The sequence below is a fragment of the Felis catus genome, chromosome D1 (genome assembly GCF_018350175.1).
Source record: "Felis catus isolate Fca126 chromosome D1, F.catus_Fca126_mat1.0, whole genome shotgun sequence".
NCBI classification, from domain to species: domain Eukaryota; kingdom Metazoa; phylum Chordata; class Mammalia; order Carnivora; family Felidae; genus Felis; species Felis catus.
Window position 1 is genome coordinate 56,754,598 of NC_058377.1, and position 18,752 is coordinate 56,773,349.

General features: G+C 56.0%; 1 protein-coding gene across 8 annotated transcripts in view; it reads left to right on the forward strand.

The window, feature by feature from the left end:
* GDPD5 (glycerophosphodiester phosphodiesterase domain containing 5) overlaps nt 1–18,752 on the forward strand; it is an 87,071-nt gene that overhangs the window by 33,033 nt on the left and 35,286 nt on the right. For all 8 annotated transcript variants that reach the window (XM_045038714.1, XM_019811796.2, XM_045038716.1 and 5 more), the window contains 2 exons: nt 15–98; nt 11,253–11,428. In XM_045038714.1, coding sequence (XP_044894649.1) covers nt 11,312–11,428 — 117 coding nt within the window. In that variant the 5' untranslated portion in view covers nt 15–98; nt 11,253–11,311. The remainder of the gene's footprint in view (nt 1–14; nt 99–11,252; nt 11,429–18,752) is intronic.

Sequence of the window (18,752 nt, forward strand, 5' to 3'; positions counted from 1 at the left end):
CCTTGTCCCCTCAGCTGTCCCAAGGAAGTGACAACACCACCTCCGTGGACAGGACATCCTCAAGAGCCCTGCTCACAGCCGCTGCTACCTTCTTCCAGGTAAAGAAAAGAGAAAGGAAGGGTGGGGGGTGGGGGGAGAAAGGAGGTAGGGACAAGCCACAGAGAGCAGTGCTCTGGCTTCTGAAACAGTATCTACCTCTCCTAGGGAGACAGCACCTTGCAATTTACAAAAACCAAAGAACAAAAAAGCCAATCAAGGGGGACAGGGATTGTTGTCCCATTTGATGGGCGAGTAAAGAACTGGAGTATTCTTAGACAACTTATTCCAGTGTACTGGATACTTGTCTAAGCACCTGACGTGTATTAGCTCATTTAATCCCCTCAACAGCCCATGAGGTGGGTGCTATTATCCCCGCTTTATGGATAAGGAGACTGAGGTATAGTGGTATCCTACCAATTAGTAGGTGGTAGAACTGGGTTTCAAACCCAGGCAGACTGACTCTCATTGCAAATTCTCAATCCCTGTGATTTACTGCCTCTAGAACCATGTATTAAACGAAGTTTCCTTGACATCCAATTTGGGGCTTTAAAGAGCTCCCATTCCCAGAGGAGAGCTGTATTTTCAAAGATAATCCTGGCGAAGGTGATGCTTCAGCCAAAGGAATGAAGAGCAAATGGTGGAATTAGAGGTCTTGAATCACGGAATTGGCATGAACCTTCAAGGTGTGCCAGGCCAGCAAATTCCTGTGACTTTCTTCCTCAGCATTCTAGTAAATCCAGTTTTCTTTGGTTACCGGATGGAGACCAAGAAATCTGAGAGGAGGGAAGAAAAGGTTAGGCCCCAGGTTCTCAGACGTGCCTAGAGGTAGAGGGGCTTCTGTTTTTCACAGGACACCACAGAGAAGAGAGCTGAAGGGACAGTAAGGAAATCAGTATTCTGTGCTAATTCTGAGGTCACCTTATACTAGACCCGGAACAGATACGTGCAAACAGATATCAAGGGGTTAAGCAAAAATTGTGGGAGAAAATGCTTAATGGAGACTTTTTTTATAGTAACTTTTTTTTTCTGTAAATTGGGAAAGGCTAATTATTATTCAGGAGCAGAACTGGGATCGGGCTCGGAAGCGGCTCTGCAGTCGCATGGTTTAAGAGGCTGTGATCTCTTTCCTTCCCCTGCACGTGTCAGCAGCTTTTCTGACTCACAAATAAACAGGTGCCTGCTTGGTGCCAGGCCCAGTGCAGAGGCACAGGTCCCCTGCAAAGTGACTCCTCTAGCAGGGATGGGGCCTGGGGTACCTCGTGTCCCCGTCGCCTGGTGCAGGGTCTTCAGAAAAACTTGGCCAAACGGATTAAAAATCTCTGCCTGGGGAAGCTCTCAGTCTGGTGGGCAAGGCAGCTACGGAAGCAGATAATTACCGGGCACAGAGGCCTGTGATCATGTCTCGAGAGCTCTGCCAGATGACGGGAACACAAAGAGAGGAGGCAGTGGGCTTCTGGGGCTGGGGGGGGGGGGGGGATCAGACCAGGCTTTGCACAGGGTCCATTTGTTAAGGTGGATAGGATTTGAATTGGGGTGGTGGGGAGAGCTTTCCTGGCAGAGGGCCCAGCATGAGCAAAGGCGTGGAGGTGGGGAGGCCGGATAAAGTGGTGTGCTTGGAGCAGAATGGTGTGAGGAGGGGCAGGGGGAGGTAAGGCTAGACAGGTAGGTGTAAGGGGAGGGAAGCAAGAGAAAGATTCCTTAAATGGTAGGCCTTGCTTTTCTTCCCATCCCCAAGGGCCTGCTTGGGAAGCCTGTTTGTATGATAACTCTGCTATTTTACATAAATAAATAAAATAAATCATTGCTCTCTGTTCCCTCCGGGGGTAAAAACCGGGCAGGGACGAGTTTGCTCAGTGCAAGTCTCTGCCAGACTCAGCTTTCTCCTTTTCCTCCTTTTCGGGTGGCTCCTCCTTCCCGGGGACCCAGGGAGAGGCATCGGAAAAAGCCAGACCGGTCCCTGTGACTGAATCACTGGGCTCCTGGGAGGCTGGGGTGTCAACCGAGGTGAGAGAATAGTGAAAGCCAACCCCACCAGGCCCCCAGGCTGACCCTTGAGGCCCTGCCAGAAACCCTGAGAATATTTGCTCACTCTGCCTGCTCCAGGGAGAACCTGACAGTGCCAGTGGGGGAGGGGGGTGATAGGGGTCCCGGCAGCTTAAAGACGGAAGCACTCAGCCCTCCAGGGAGGGAGGGGTCTGTGGGGGGGGGGTATGCAAGCCTACACAGGCCACTCCGCTGGGGAACCACCCCTAGGAACTAACTGTACAGGGGATTTCTGCATGGGAAGGGAGGCCGGATGGAATGACTGCAGATCTTCCCTGGTGCCGCGACATTGAGGACTTGGATAGCCTGAAATCCAAGGATAGTTCTTAGATCCCTGTTGGATTGCGCCAGGACTCCTTGACCATAGGAATCTTGAGTGAGGTGATTCTGAGACCCCGGTTTAGACAGTCTGTAACAAGAGATTTTGAGTTTTGAGATGCTAAGCTCTGTATCCCAGGCAAGGCAAGGTCACACTCTTGGTGACTACTCAGCCCACGCTCATACCCCTGACTGGGGAAAGAGAGGTCCTTCCTAGGCCAAGAGAAGCCAGGTCCCCTGGGCAGGGTCCATTCCTGGCTCCTGTCCAGCCTGTAGCCCCAGACGTACCTCAGACATGCAGGTCTGTCCCCCTAGGGCCTCAACGGCAGGCGCAGCTCAGGAGACCTATCCTGACCTCTGCTAGCCTCCCCTCCTCACCCATAAAACGGGGATCTGGTACTTACCTCTGGAATCAGCCAGATGCTTCCATGAGCCGATACGCATGGAGGCTCCTGGGCACTAGAAAACACTGCACGTGGCCGTAATCCCAGCTGCTGTTGCTGCAGTGTGGTTGTCTCCTTGAAAGGAAGGTTCGTGTCCGATTCTCTGTGAATCGTGCTTGGCTCCCAGCAGTGCCTGGTACTGAGCAGAGGCTTAAACATTCACTGAGTGACCTCAAGAGCTTTAGGTAGGGAATAAGTCCTCCCAGAGGCCACCGTTCCAAGGAAGCCGTCCCTTCCCAAGGGAGGAGCAGGGAGAACTTTCTGGGGGGGGGGGGGCGGGGGGCAAAAGGGGCGGAAGAACTAGGAAAGCCACCGCCAGGGTTGGGAGCAAGTCTGCCTGGACTATACCTCAGTCACTGCAGTGATGTGCCCTCTCGGCACCCGCCCCCCAGTCTGGTCTCCTATGGGTGTCAAGGCAAAGGCTGTTACCCCATTTTACAGATTCAGAAACCAAGGCTCAGGGAAGAACCCTAGAGGCCCCAGCCACAGAGCTGGCCTGCTCAGAGGGGAAGGGAAATCAGAGGTCTCCTGGCACGGAAGTGTTGGATAAACAGGCTGCCTGGCACCATTGTGGAAAGAGATTAATAACGACCCTAATTATGGCCTGATTGATCTTTTGAGGGCTCCTGCAGAGCCCCGGCCTTGGCCACTGAGCAGCTGTTCCCCAAAGAACCAGCAGGCATGACGGGGGACTGGGGCTGCTGGCCTGCCTCGTCTTTTCACCTCCGAGGCCTCCCTCCTGGCACCTCTCCCAGCCTCTCCCCACTGGCAGCTGCCTCCCTGACAGACTTCCTTCCTTCCCTACATCCGGCTACCTTCTCTGTTGGTTTCGTTAAATCTAGAGCTTTCCGTGAGGCCCACAGAAGTGGACTGACTTGCCCAAGGCCACACAGTGAGATGGTGGCAGCCAGGTCTCTCCATTCTAGCCATCTGACGAGGCTCAGGGACGGGAAGGTGGTAACTGTGGGAGCACTCCTCAGAAGCCAACTGCAGAAAGCTGTGCCTCAGGGCAGTGGGGTAGGGTCTGGGATTGGCTGATCCCATTATCAGCCCTGTCCCCCCACTGCCAGCCCCAGCCCTGGGGCCAAGGATTTGTCTCGTGGGTTTGGGTTTGTTTGTTTGGTGAGCTTCCTGGAGGTGCCCTGCTGCTCCTGGGCTCCCAGAGGGTGAGGAGTCTCCTTTTGGCAACAGCCTCACCATCATGGAACCCACATGGGCTTCACCTGCTGGTTGGGACCTGGGGGTGCCCTCAGCTCTGAGAGAGGCCCTGCTCATGCCTCCCTGTCACCAGGCTTTCCTTGTGCTGTCCCCTACCTAGAGCCCCTGCTTCCCCCACTTTGTGCCACAAATCCTTCCTTATTTCCGAATTCCGCTTAGATCCACCCTCTCCAAGAAGCCAGCCTTCAGTGATCCGTGCTGGGAACCGCGGAGGCACAGGAGTTATGGGACCCAGAAGAGACCCTGACCCAGGCAGGGAAAGTTTCCCGGAGGAGGGGCTGCTGAGTTGAGACCAAGAGGAGTTTTCCAGCCCTTGAAGATAGGCAGAGGGGCCCAGAGCTAAGGCTGTTTCATGGGCACACCTGCACTGGAAGCAGGGGATGACAAGGCAGTGAGGAGGAACCCCAGGGAGGTCCTGGTCTACCTCCAAGGCCATGTTTCCTGAGCACTATGGGGAGGAGTCCTCATAGCCCTGTGCCTTTTATGCCTTGGGTTTTACTCCAAGGGAATGTTGGGGTCATTGCTGTACCTTGGTCTCTGTCAAAGATGGTGAAGGCACCTGGGCAGGGGCAGAGCCCTGGCCTGGGGCTCAGGATGACTACGCCTCTAACCTTGTCTCAGGCCTTCCTGCAGCTCTGAACCTCATCTTGACTGTTCTAGGCAGGGGCAGGCTCAGGGCTCCCAGCATTAGTCCTGGGAAGGGAAGGGGTTCTTCCCCTCAGACTGGGCGAGGACTGTGGGGCTTGTCCTTCCCTCCTCCCTGTGCAGCCCCATCTCTGCTTTCCTCCCGGTGATGAAGACAGAACAGGTGGTTAAAAGGTTTTGGGGGGTGTGCCAGAAAGGCCCTTGAGGACCATCTGGTGGCATGTATCCCATGATACAGATAGGAAAGCTGAGGCCAGAGGCTTACGGAGGTCACCCAAGGCTGAGCTGGGGTTGAGGACCGTGAGGCCAGCCATGGCCAACAAGAAGTGGGGACTTCTCCTTGTCCACACCCGTGCTCTGCCTCCCTCCCTGGGGCCCTGACAGGCTCCTGGAGAAGGTCAGGTCTCCTCCTCCTCCAGCCCTACACTTGTCAGGGGTTTCCTTTTCCCTCCCCCTGGGTTCTTGGTGCTGTTCCATGCCCCTGCTCCCCGAGTGCCAACCAAAATATTGGGCTTGGCCCTTTGATATGCATTTTGCAGTGACACAGGCGTTGTGGCCGGTACAGCCATGGAAGGCAGCAGGAATGTGGGCAGACCTTCCCTCTGGGGCTGGTGCCATGGAAGGACTCAGCAGTCCTGGGTTCAAATCCTCCCTTCTCCCCAGTCAGCTGTTTGGTCTTGGGTGAATCACTTAATCTCTCCAGCCTGTCTATCTGTCTGTTGATCAATCCATTGATAGAGATATCGAAGTTGAATCCATATATATTTAATGAATATACTTTTGGGGTTTTTTTTTTAAGCTTGTTTATTTTGAGAGACAGAGAGAGATAGCGAGTGCACATGAGAGCGAGCACATGCACGCAGGGGAAGGGCAGAGAGAGAGAGGAGAGAGAGAGAATCCCAAGCAGGCTCCCCACTGTCAGCATGGAGCCGGACGTGTGGCTTGAACTCGTGAACTGTGAGATCGTGACCTGAGCCAAAATCAAGGGTCTGATGCTTAACTAACTGAACCACCCAGGTGCCCCTAGGCTTTTTCTTTTTTTGGAGGTATCTAAGTTTACAGAAGAATCGAGCCAAAGGAAAGAGAGCTGCTACCATACTCTCCCTCCCCACCTCACAGTGGCCCTTATTGTCACCATCCTATATTAGGGTGTTACCGCGGGGGACAATGTTGATACGGTGTTACCTAAAGTCATAGTTACGCTAGGGCTCGCTCTTGGTGTGGTGCATCCTGTGGGGTTTGACAAAGGTATGGTGACATGTGTCCGTCACTGTGGTGTCCTATGGAACAGTTTCATTGCCCTAGAAACCTTCTGCTCTTCTCCTGCCCCCCACCCCTGACACCCGCTGATCTCTCTACCGCTCCCATGGCTTTATCTTTACCAACATGTCACAGAGCTGGAATCATAGAGTCTGGAGCCTTTTCAGGCTTCCGTCACTTAACAATAGGCTTTTGAAGGTCTCTTCGGGTGCTCGTGTGGCTTGATGGCACATTTCGCTCTATCACAGAGTACTCTTCCATTGTCTGGGTGGATCACGGTTTGTTCATCTGTTCACCCTGGAGCCAGTATTTCTAGACTGTAAAAGAAGGCTGTCGAGCTCTACTTTGGTACAGTCCCTGTCACTTTCTGTAATAACTGGCTTCTTTCACTTTGCATCATGTTTTCGAGATTTATTCATGTTGTAACATGTCATCTATGTTTGATTCCTTGTTTTGCAGCCTTGGGTACTTTTTTGTGTCACTCCATCTAGTCCCCGTTTCTCGCGTGGTTACAGTAAGGCTCAGAGAGAGCTAGTGACCTGTCCGAGGTTACACGGCAAGTCCGTTGAAGACCGGGCTGGAACCTGGGCACTGACATCTGGCCTGAAATTCTTTCCACTCTCAGGAAAGAGAACAGGCTTGGGGGGCTACAGCCAGCACCGTTCAGGGCAGTGAGGATGGTCGTGTGAGGTAGAAGCAGGAAGGAGGGTCAGGTCCGTGCCCCGGATGTCAGGATGGGAGAGGACCCTAATAGTGCCAATATCCTGCTCTGTAGCAGGTGCTCACTCCATCCCGGGTCTGACCCCTTGAAGGCCCTCCCCTGTGTAAAAGAGGAGGCTATGAAAGTTCAGGGCAGGGGCCAGGAATTCAGGCAGAAAACAGAACTTTGGACCGAGGGGCGCCCTTGAACATCAGGCTCAGAAGCGAGGGCTTTCTCTTATCCCAGGGCCGGGAGGAGCTCTCTGCTAGGGATTTCTTGGGAACTTGGCTGATACCGGCAGTCCTGGAGGTGGCTTGGAGAAATCGATCCGTCCTAAGTAATACCATTAGCCCTGGTGGGAAAAGGAAGTGGCAGGGGAGGCTGGGGAGAGTCTGGTTTCTGGGAGCTTGCTTGAGTGCTCAGTGTCTGAGCAGCACGTCTCTGTTAGCAAGACTTCTGGGCCTCCTCAGAAGTACCTTCCGGGAAGCCCTCAGTGCCTCCTCCTTTTATGGCTGGTCCCTGGGGATGTGGGAGTAATTCAAGCCATCCCATGGGGGAGACAGGCCCATCAATGGTGCTCATGCAAGATGCCTGGGGAAGACTGAGGGCTATGGGAAGCTGGGAAACCCTCTAACCAACCTGGATCTCAGGGGAGGCTCCCTGGAGGAGATAATGTCTGAGCTGAGACTTGAAGGACGGGTAGGTATTAGTCAGCTGAAGGGACAGCAAGTTCTGGAGGATAAGGCTAGAGAAATCAGAAACCATTTGTTCAAGAGCTTGCTCTGGCCACAGGTGAGGGCTTGGGTTGGTGGGGTGTGATCCCCGGAGGGAGGCCAGAGGATTTCCTACCTAGGGGAGAGATGAGACCTGAGCCAGGCCAAGGGGATGGTGAGAAGAGGCTGTGAGGGATATTAGAAGCAGGTTGGGGGGGGGGGGTGCCTGGGTGGCTCAGTTGGTTAAGCATCCAACTTTGGCTCAGGTCATGATCTCACGGACCATGAGTTTGAGCCCTGCATCGGGCTCTGTGCTGACAACTCAGAGCCTGGAGCCTGCTTCACATTCTGGGTCTCCCTCTCTCTCTGCCCTCCCCCACTCACACTCTGTCTCTCTCTCTCTCAAAAATAAATAAACATTAAAAAATAAAAAAAAATAAAAAGCCTTGGGGTGCCTGGGTGGCTCACTTAGTTGGGCATTGGGCTGCTGCTCAGGTCATGATCTCGCGTTTCACGGGTTCGGGCCCCGTGTCGGGCTCTGTGCTGACAGCTCGGAGCCTGGAGCCTGCTTCGGATTCTGTGTCTCCCTCTCTCTGCCCCTCTCTCTCTCTCTCAAAATAAATAAACATTTAAAAAAATTAAAAAAAAAAAAAAAAAAAGCAGGTTGAAGAGGTCAGTGTGGCCTGTGCTGGGTCTGCAGGGCCTGGGTGACTCGCCGGGGACAGGCAGTTGCTTCTGGCTGTCTCAATCAGGACACAGCCACCAGGTGGGCTTTGCCACACCTAGTAACTGAAGCCGTGGGAAGGGACAAAAGGCCCCAGGAGAATATGCAGAGGAGAGAGAAGAGGTTTGCCTCCCCAAGATGCCCCTATAGTTATGAATGGTGTGAAAATTCATCAAGCAGGGGGAAGGGGGGAGATGATTCCAAGAGCCACAATCAACTGAGCCCTGGGCTGAGGCCCTAGGCCAGGTGGTTCTGCTTTCCTGATTTGAAGTGCAATTTCCATTCCTGGTGCCTTATAATGCTCATTTGGGGTGGGGGGGGCAGGGCAGAGGACATGTGGAACTCAGTCCCAGGCTCCAGGAGTCCTGGGAAAGGCTTGTGAGAGCAGGGGGACCTGGGCGTGCGCTCCTGTTCACAGAACGCCCACCTGCTATACCTCAGTCACTGCAGTGATGTGCCCTCTCGGCACCCGCCCCCCAGTCTGGTCTCCTATGGATGTCAAGGCAAAGGCTGTTACCCCATTTTACAGATTCAGAAACCAAGGCTCAGGGAAGAACCCTAGAGGCCCCAGCCACAGAGCAAAGGTGGGGACAGATGTGATGGATCTGACCAGCAGAGGGCCTACTCTTGGGGTAAGATCTGGCCTTCTACCCCCTCTGGAAGGCTGCGAATGTGGGAATACATTTGTACGCTCCTTCTAGAGTGGAATGAAGTAAAGCTGAGAGCCTTCTCCCCCAACTGCCCCTGCCGCTCCACAACCCCACAGGACCTAAGTCACCAGACTACAACAGCACCCCACTGCACACTGTTCCCTAAGCCCTGGGCTCAGCTTGGCTCAGAGACCCCTCAGCAGCTGCATCCTATTCCACATACCTCCCCGGGGAGCCACGGGCACAGAGGCTATGCCTGACAATTCCCAGCAATTAGGAGGCTCCTGGTCAGTCAATATTCCCAGCAAGGCCCTAATGCATCTCCCCCCTCCTAACAGACCAGAGGCTGTAATCCTTGTGCTGAGGTTAGCATTTGGTCGGGTGGGGCAGGGGAGCAGGGGTAGGTCGAGGCCCTGAGTGCCACTGAGGTGGAAGCTGTGGGTAGACCCGAAGCCCAGACCGACCGCCCCTCTGGAGCAGCCCCTGGGCACTTAGGCCTCAGCTCAGTGCTGCCTCCAGGAAGCATGCCCCGTCGCTCCCCCTCCCCCTGCCACCATGCACAATGTTAAGTGCCCACAGGTCCCCCTTACTCTCTCCAAAATACCAGCTCCTGAGCCATTATAGCCGGCCCAGGGGTTGAGGTCAGCAAACTGCCCCCGTAAAAGGGCTGGGCAGTATGTATTCCAGTCTTTGTTGGCCATTCAGTCTCTCTTACAATCACCCACCTCTGCAGTTATAGTTACGGAAGCCATAGACAATACATAAGCAAATGATTGAGGCTGCATCCAATAAAACTTTATTTATGGACACGGAAATCTGAGTCTCGTATAATTTTCATGTGTCACAAAATATTCTTGTTTTCATTTGTTCCCCCAAACTGTGAAAATACAGAAAAACCATCCTTAGCTTGTGGGTTATATAAAAATAGGTGACTGGTTGGATTGAGTTACCTGAGTTACAATTTGCCAACCCTGGGCCTAGAGCAAGGCCCCTTGGAGCCAGACTGACTGGCTCTGCTGTGTGACCTTTGGCAAATGGCTAAACCTTTCTGTGCTTCAGATTTCTCATCTGTAGAATGGGGGTGATAATGATAATACGTGGGGAATGTCAAATGCTGCGGCTGCTTTGTTGTTCTTGCAAAGGAGCTTTTGGCCATTTTCAAAGGTTAAACACGGAGGGGCGCCTGGGTGGCTCAGTCGGTTAAGCATCCAACTCTTGATTTCAGCTCAGGTCATGATCTCTCGTGGTTCATGAGATTGAGCCCTGCATCAGGCTCCACACCGAGTATGGAGCCTGCTTGGGGTTCTCTCCCCCCCCCCCCCCCGCCCCTCCCCTGCTTGCACACTCTGTCTCCCAAAAATAAATAAACGTTGAAAAAATTTTTTTAAGAATAAAGGGTGAAATTTTTGGCTTGTGAGTTTGATCTCATAGGGCTGCTATAAGAGTTAATGCAGAATAAATGACTGACTTTGCCTCTCACGGGTCCTGCGGGGGCCCTGAGGGCATCGGTGTGCCTGTCCTGTTCACATTGTCTCCAGGACCTAGGATAGGGCCTGACACATAACATGTGGCTTTGAGTTTCTAGAGTCCCACAGATGGGGGGTTGCATCCTGACTCCTTGGGTAAATTATTTGGCTGCTCTGGGCCCCAGCCCCCTCATCGGTCAATGGGATGATAATGACAGTGGTGATAAGGATCAGATGATATTTGACATCCGGGCGTGTGAGGGGCCCAGGCCGGCAGCCACTTGACCACATTTGGCCCTTGCTGGCCCCAAGAGGCCGAACCCCCCCCACAGGTGTCTCCTGGGCGCCAGGCAGGGTCGGGCAGTTGCCCTGATGGCAGCAACTCGACCCACAGGCCACCGTTCATTGTTCCACTGACCACAGGCAGAACTCCCTGAGCGGGCAGCCCCCTGAGCCCAAAGGAGCGAACACTTTGGGGGCACCAGAGCAGCTTCCCAGCTTGACCGCAGCTGGGTGTCAGACTGCACGCCAGGCGCCGTCCCGTCCTTTCTCCGAGCCTCAGCTTGTCCGGTTATCAAATGGGTTTGGGACGTAGGCCCTGCCACCTGAGGGGCAGAGTGTTCACCCAGTGCCTGCTGTATTTCAAATAAAATACATTGGGGGACACGATTGAGAAAATAAAGCTGAGAACGGCTGAGGGAGGATGGGAAGGGGTTGCAGTTTGACAGGAGGTGGCCTGGGAAAGTCTGGTTGAGAAGAGAACATTTGAGCAAAGACCTGAGGAGAGGAGGGGAGGAGGGAGCCCCGTGGAGCTCTAAGGGAAAAGCAGTCCCGGCACAGGAAGCAGCAGCAGGGACAGAGCAGGTGTGGCTGGAGGGGATCGGGTCGGGGGTGAGGGGCAGGAGACTGCCGGGGAGCCGGCAAGGGTGTGGGCCTTACCGCGGGGCCCTGTGCGGGACTGGTACCTTCTGCTGGGGCTGGGGCTGGCTGCCTGCACCTCCCCTGCCTCACGCCCCTGTGCTTCCTCCTGCAGGACCGGCCAGGGGCCTCATGGGTGCCTGAGGGCCGGGCGCCAGGGCCGCACGCCAGAGCATGGTGAGACACCAGCCCCTGCAGTACTATGAGCCACAGCTGTGCCTCTCCTGCCTCACGGGCATCTACGGCTGCCGCTGGAAGCGCTACCAGAGATCCCACGATGACACCACACCGGTGAGCCAGGCTGGGATGGGGTCAGAGGACTAGGGAGCCCCAGGGCCTGGGGGAAGCGTCTCAGCTCCATCACTCTGCTGTGTGGCTCTGGACAGGTCAATGCCCCTCTGGGTTTCAGTGTCTCCTTCTATAAAATGGGCCCGTGGTCACTCCTAAATCTACGTGACCAGGTGGGAAAGGAAGTAGGCCACCCTGTCACAGATGAGGCTGGTGAGCTCTCCTCTGACACACGGGACCTGGGCTGCTCCAGAGGTCTTGGCAGAAAGGGACGCTCCAGGAGGGACACTCCAAGAGAAAGGGCTCACCCCGAGGTGAACAGAAGTTTTCAGCTTCCTGGCAGATCCAGACAGGCCAGCAAGCAGGTGAGTGGTTGGAGGGAAGGGTGAGGAGGTGGTGCCAGGCCCTCCTGGAGCTTGGGAGCTGGCAGGGCCATGGCCTGGCACCAGGACTCTGTCACCTGAGCCACAGGCCTGTCGGAGCTGGCAGCAGGTGCCCAGCCAGATAAAGAAAGCCTCCTTCAATGGCCGGCACCCCAGGCCAGACCCGGAGCCGAGCCACGCTTCCGTCCCTGGGTCTCTGTCAGCCCATGGATCTAGTTTCTTCTCTGAAGGAACCCAACTCCTTCAGGAGGGAAGAGAGGGAGGTCAAAGGAGTTTATTTAACAGGTTTGCTGCCCGGGAAACAGCTTTCCTCCTCTCTCCTGTTTGTCGGAACAAAGAAGCCAGCCTCCAAATTCAGCCAGCCTTGAAATAGGCCAAAGGTGTGGGTGGTCAGCTGAGGTCAGAGGCCAAGTACCACCAGGCTCTCTGGATGGGGAGGATGGGGAAGCCTGTCCACCTTCCTGACCTCCTTCTCTGCCTGTGCTGGTGACCAACAGAGCACTAGCCTGAGTCAGGAGCCTGGGTTCATGACTCCCAAATGGTAAGAAGCAGGTGCCACATGGCCTGATGTATTGCCACTCCCAGCCCAGAGGAGGCCACATGCTAAGCTGAGGCAAGGAAGAGGGAGGAGCCTGCCCAAGGCCCCAGGGCAGGTCCCTGCAGTGCTGGGGTGGCAGCCTCAGTCTACCCTAGGCCCTGCCTGGGACAGCCTTTCCCTCTTACGTGTTTGTGGGATCTCCCCAACAGTGATGTGGGCCATGAGATCGGAAGTCAGGCAGGCTTAAGTCCAAATAGCGCCCAGTTGTACCAAATTGCACAAAATTGTACCCGGTTGACTCTGGGCTTTCTCACCTGTGCAATAACATCCCCACTGAGGGAGCTGCCGGTGGCACTAATGGCACCAAGGGACGGGCACAGTGCTGGCTGTGACTAGTCGTTAAGTCATTCCCGACTCCAGGGCCTCGGCCTCTCCATCTGTGAAATGGAAGAGGGGTTGGGTCAAGACTTGAGAATTCCTTTTCCACTGTGATCTGCTCTGAGCTGCGTTCTCCCCAGGGACTCGGGGCAGGCAGGAGGGCCTCCCCGTGTCGGGAAAGGCAGCAGCTTGGCAGGCAGCTGGCATCTGGGTGTCTGTGCCAGGAGCGGTGCTGAGCGCTGACACACGGCTACTCGTTCCTCCCAACGAGCCCTCGAGCTAGATGTCGCGGCCACCATTTCACACGGGGAAGCAGAAGCCAGGGATGCCAGCGAGGGGCAGGGTTGGGAGCTGGCCCCGGGCAGCGTAGGTCCAACAGCTCCGAGTGGGAAGACAGCGGAAGCTGAGGGAGGAGGATGGCTGGGCTCCCCAGCGGCAAGCCCCTTGGCTGTCAGAGTAGCCGCTGGAGGAAGGCGTGGCTCCCAGGACATCCCACACCCCTCAGTGCGCCCAGGGCAGGCCCATCCCAGGCTTCAGAGTCAGGAAGTGACCGGGCTTGGCTGTGACCAGCACGGGGCCCCGGGGTGGAGGAAGTGGTGAGCTGAGGCCAGTTCTGGACTGACTCAGAGCCCAAGTGGTGCCGGCTCCACAGATGCCAAGATCTGGGGTGCCAGGTATGGCACAAAGGCAGTAGGGGCTGCAGGGGCCACAAGCCAGCTTGGCCTGGAGAGGGTTTTGCCACAGCTCTGGGTGTCAGAGCCTCCGGGCCTCCACAGGAAGGGCTGAGCTCACCTCAGGCGACCCACGAACCACGGAGACTCCCCCTTCCCTGTCACTCACCTCATTCCGCTTCCCCGCCCACTTCCCGGGTTCCCGCCTCAGCCTGCTCACCCTTTTTCTTCTTTCCCCCTTGTTCTTTCTCCCCAGTCCCTCCTTAGATGGATGGGTGAGGACCGAGGGCGAGGCCTGTGATGTCCTGGGGGGGGGGGGGGGCTGGGCCCTCTAGCCTGACACAGTGAGGGGAACCGTGATGGCGTCAGAGCTGGTGCAGAGTAGGAGCAAACTCCCTAAGTTTTGCTGAAGGAACAGGCCCTGGGGTGAGCTCTGGAAGCACAGGTTGGGGGGAAGGAGCACTGTCAGGGCCTCCAAAAGGTGTGGGGGCTCCAACTTTGGGCCTGTGCCTCTTCTCATCCCCAACTTCCCCTCAGACTTTGGGGGCCCCTCCCTCTGCCCAGGTACTGCCGCCCCTCAAGTCCCCTTGGGGGAGCCTCCCCCAGCCTTTCCCAACTCAGACAAGCCCTGGCTCAAGTTCTTCGGTGAAGCCAGACCTCTCTGGTCCTCATCTGTGAAATGGGGTGACAGACTGGGGGTGAGTCGCAGAAGCATTTCACTCATGATCTTGCTCAGCCTGGGAAATAAAGCATGAGAGTAACAGTTAACATTTATTGGATACCTATCGTATGCTGGGATCCCAGAGCTTACCTGCATTGCCCTGTTGATTTGTTAGGTCGCCCCTGTGGGGCAGTTAACTGTCATGCCGATGGAGAACTCAAGGCTTAAAGCCGCATCACACATCACACTGGAGAGAGTCCACGATAGATTTGCAACAGGAGCCTCAGGAAGATGAAGGGGGTTGGGGGCGGGGGGCACGCATGGTTGGAGTAGGAGATTAAATGAGAACTTGCAAGAAGGGGAAGAAAGCAGGGCCTGGAGGATCACTTGGGAAGTTGCCTGGGGAGGAGGAAGAAGATCGTGAGACCAGGAGTGGGCGGGGCAAGAATGGGAGTGGCTTGAATGCCAGACCTGGAGCCTTCCGTGGCTCTGGGATCAAGAGCTGGCCCTGCAGTACAGGAGTGGATCCTGGGGAGCCGGGAGGAGCCCCCTCCTCTGGGTCCCAGCTGGCAGCCTCCTTCCTGCCCCACCAGCCTATCCTTCCTGTCCCCCTAGCCTGACGCATTCCCACCTCCTCCGATCCTTTGCTCGTACTGTCCCCCACCCCCAGGACACACACTGGACAAATAAGGAAGCAGGAAACTGAGGACCGGAGAGGTGAAATGACCTATTCTGCCCCCAGCCCCTAGGGAGTGGAGGAGCCTGGCAGCAGGAGGCCGGCTCACTCGACAGCTAGGAAGGGGAAGTGAAGCTTTTTATAACTGGGGATAATTAATTGGTTGTTGTCTGTGACTCATTACTCTAATGCTGCCAATTAAGGACTTGCTAGGACAGAAGACAGTTCTCAGGCTGTCCCCCAGGGCCCCCTGAAGACTGTGTGTCTGTGGGAGGCAGCATAGTGTCAAAACCAGCTTCTCTGTAGCAAGAGGCATATAGGTCAGACACCTGAAGGAACTTCCCAGCCCAAGACAGACAGCGACTGTCACCTCTCTCGTGTTTCTATAGCACACTTGCCTTTTGAGGGCTGTTTTTTAAAAAGCTCGTTTGGCCCCTCTGTCTCACAGAGGAGGCTCCAGGAAGAATGAGTGGTTTATTCAAGCCACGGGGGTTGAAGGCACAGCCTGCATTGCCCCCTGCTTGCATCCCCAGTCCAGACTGTTCCACACCCACAGTCTTGTCTGGGATGCACTAATTACTTATTTAATCAACACACCGTCCGTCCCGATACTTGCTCTGGGCCCTGGGGTCAGGGAGGGGTATCTGACCCGGCTCCCCCCTCCCTTGAAGGGCTCCCAGGCTGGTGGGGGAGCATACAAGATCCAACATACCCAGGCCACCCAGGATGATCCCTGCTGAGGCCCAGGAAAACCCCAGGCAGGAGAGCTGGCCTGACCTGATGTCTGGGAGTTAGTCCTGTCTCGCCGGCTGGGGAAGTGTTCAAGGCACGGGGAGCCATGCGGACCAGAGCTTCCTTGTGTACTGGAGTTTCTTGTGTTTGGGAACCGAAAGCAATCTGGCCTCAGTGTGGCTCCGCGTGAGGAGGGAAGGTGGTGGCCACATGGCCTGGGCCTGAGGCTGTGCCAGGGAACCTGTTCCCCCTCCTGGGTGGAGGCAGCCCAGTCAGACTCAGGCTGTGCAAGGACCAGTCTGGTTAAATTGTGGAGGATGCACCGAGGACCTGGGGTGGAGGTGGGGAGAGCAGGGAACTAGAGAGAGAGAGAGGTGGAGGCCGCTTTGCATACCCCAGGGAGGGGTATGCCTGTTCCGTGCAAAGGGAGGGATTCTAGAGACACTTGGAAGGTATAATCAACAGACTGGCTGTGGAAGAGATTGAGGGAGTCCTTTATGATGCCTCCCACCATCCCTGATTTCTAGCCTAGCCGGATGAGGCCATTCCAGGGATGGAAATGGTGCTGTGTCCAGGGGCAAGTGGGAGGGGAGAGTGGTCTCTGTAGAGTCCAGGAAGAGCACAGTGCAGGTGGGACACAGACAGCTAAGTCTCTCTTCCCCCAAGACCTACTTCCTACGACAGGAGCCCTTGCAGTCATACAAGAAGACCCCCACCCCCCACCCCTTACCCCTCCCAGGAGAACCTCACCCCTTCATAGCATCCTGCTTTTGCTCAGGCTGTCCCCTCACTTGGAGTGTCCCTTCTCTCTTTACCTCTCAAGGCTCGTCACGAACGCCTACCCTTCTAAGAATTACCCCCCTTGAACAAAAAGAGAATCAGGCCTCCCTCCCTCGGGCTCCCACAGCACCTCAGGCCTGGGCTGCCCCTTCGGACTGTGACTTTCTGTGTTTCCCAAGGGACTCAGTGTTGTGAGAGTGGAGCCTGGGCCTCGGAGGAGGGACCTGGGCCAGGCTGGGAGGATGGTTGAGGCAGGGGCCTGAAGAATGGTGAGCAAGCCAGTTAGGGGCTGTGCCTGCCACCCTGCTGACTGGGCCTGGAGAGGCAGGACCGCTGACGAGTTCTCAGATATTGGGTGTCTGGAGAGGGCCAGCATACACATATGGACAGGTGCATGCTGTCTTCCGGTGCCCCCAGCTGTGGTTGGCAGATGAGGGCGCTGACTTCGCAGGACCTCCCAGGCCACGCTCGGAGCCAGATTGGGCTCTGCCGGTGGGCAGGAGCCCAGGGGTGGAGAGTGTCCCAGCTGGTTCCCCACATCCCTGTCCTGTCGCCACCAAGTGGGCCTTGACAGGGGAGTGGATCCCACCTGGGAGTCAAGCTGGGCTCCCTGGATGAAGCAGCCTTTGCCCCGGGCTCCAGGATGTGATTGGAGTCAGCCAGAAGTGCTTGGGTATTCCCTGCCAGGGAGCTGTGGCCTGAACTCTGCCCTGTCTACATCGTGACTTAGTGTGCGACCCTCAGGCAAGGCCAGACCTTCTCTGGGCCTCAGCTTGCTTACGGGTTAGATGGAGGTTCAGATTCACGCCGCAAGGGTCCAGTTAGACAACGGGTACCAATGCACGCCACGTGTGGTGCAAGAGAGACCGCCGTCCCAACCCTGGGGAAAGTGTGTTCTCCCTATAAACTTTCAAAGGGGTGGCTGTTCCCTTCTCCAGCACTTTGGCCGAAAGGGGCCCAGCAGGTCAGAGGGGCGCCCTCTGATCCCCAGTTTTCCCACTCCTAAAATGGGGATAAGACCCCATGTTATCCTTTAAGCCTTGCAGGGCTGACATGACGATAAGAAAATGGGAGATGATGTTATTGCATCCATGAGAGACAGAGGAGAGTCTGGCAGAGCGCTGGTTTGTTGCGGTACAAACAGCTGAGGATTTATCGCTGCAATAAAGCCAGGCCATCTCTGGCCTTCGGGAACCCCTGTACTCCACCTAGCTCCTCCTTGAATGGTGCCGAGGGTGCCTGGCCCTCCCTGGGAAGCGGCTAACGTTCCGCGACTGCCTTGAGTGTCTGCTTAGGGAGCCTGGGTGGGACAGGAGATGGAGCATCAGCAGTGCAGCCACCCACCACCCTGTGGCCTTGGCAGGGTCCTCTGAGGGCCTGGGATGATCCCTCCTGAGCCCCCCTTCCCCCCCCCCCCAGCTCCTCTACTCCTGTCTCCCCATGGGCTGATGCAACCCCTAGGGTGGGTGGGGAGAGGCGGGGTGTTCCAGGCTGGGCTTGGTTTAATTCTACTGCCTAATGAGCCGCACTGAGTGCACCCCAGCAGAAGCAAGGGCAGACAGAGGCCTAATTGCCCAGCTCTCTGTAGCCCAGAAAAATAAATCCGGCCTCTTAGGCTGTCAGGAGCTGGCTGGGGGTGGGGACTCTAATCCCTTTCCCTGCTTGGCCCTAATGCTGTAATACATCTCAAACCAACCCGGGCCACCCCCTCCCCCAAATCTCCTGGGTCAGGGCCAAAGTAATCCTGCCAGGGCCTGCCTGCCTCTCCCCTCCCAGAGCTCCCCACACCCTTCCCAGCTGACATTTCCCAGACTTTTTCCGGTGCATCAGTCCCCCCATTTGGCATGTGGCAAGGGTGAAAACAGGCTGATGAGTGGAGGAGGAGCTGGCGTGCCCGAGATCCAGCCTGCAGGAGGGCAGACTGGCCCTCTGTGGGTAGGCACCCCTCAAGCTCTCCAGTCTTTGCAGGGCTGTATGGTGCTGAGGGCACAGCTGAACTCTGCAAACTTTTTTTTTTTTAAATGTTTATTTATTTTTGAGAAAGAAAGAGAGAGAGCAAGAGTGTGAGCAGGGGAGGGGCAGAGAGAGAGGGAGACACAGAATCCAAAGCAGGCTCCAGGCTCTGAGCTGTCAGCACAGAGCCCAGCGTGGGACTCAGACCCACAAACTGTGAAATCATGACCTGAGCCCAAGTCAGACAGACGCTCAACCGACCCAGCCACCCAGGTGCCCCACTGGACTCTAGGACCTTAAAGCCGAGTGGGGACCCCAGGGGTGGCACGGGGAGCAGGGCTCAGCCCTGTGGAAGGAGCCGTGCCCAGCAGCACCCACACGCGGGGAAAGGGCTGCCGTGGGGCAGACTAGAAAGCCTAGAAGCAGTGCACACGCATGTGAGGATATTCTGTGTGGTAAACGAACGTGGAAATGACGGCAGATTTCACAAACCGTGTAGAGACAGCTGAAGTATCCATTTGGTGGAAATAAAATTAGATCTCTGCCTCTTACCTC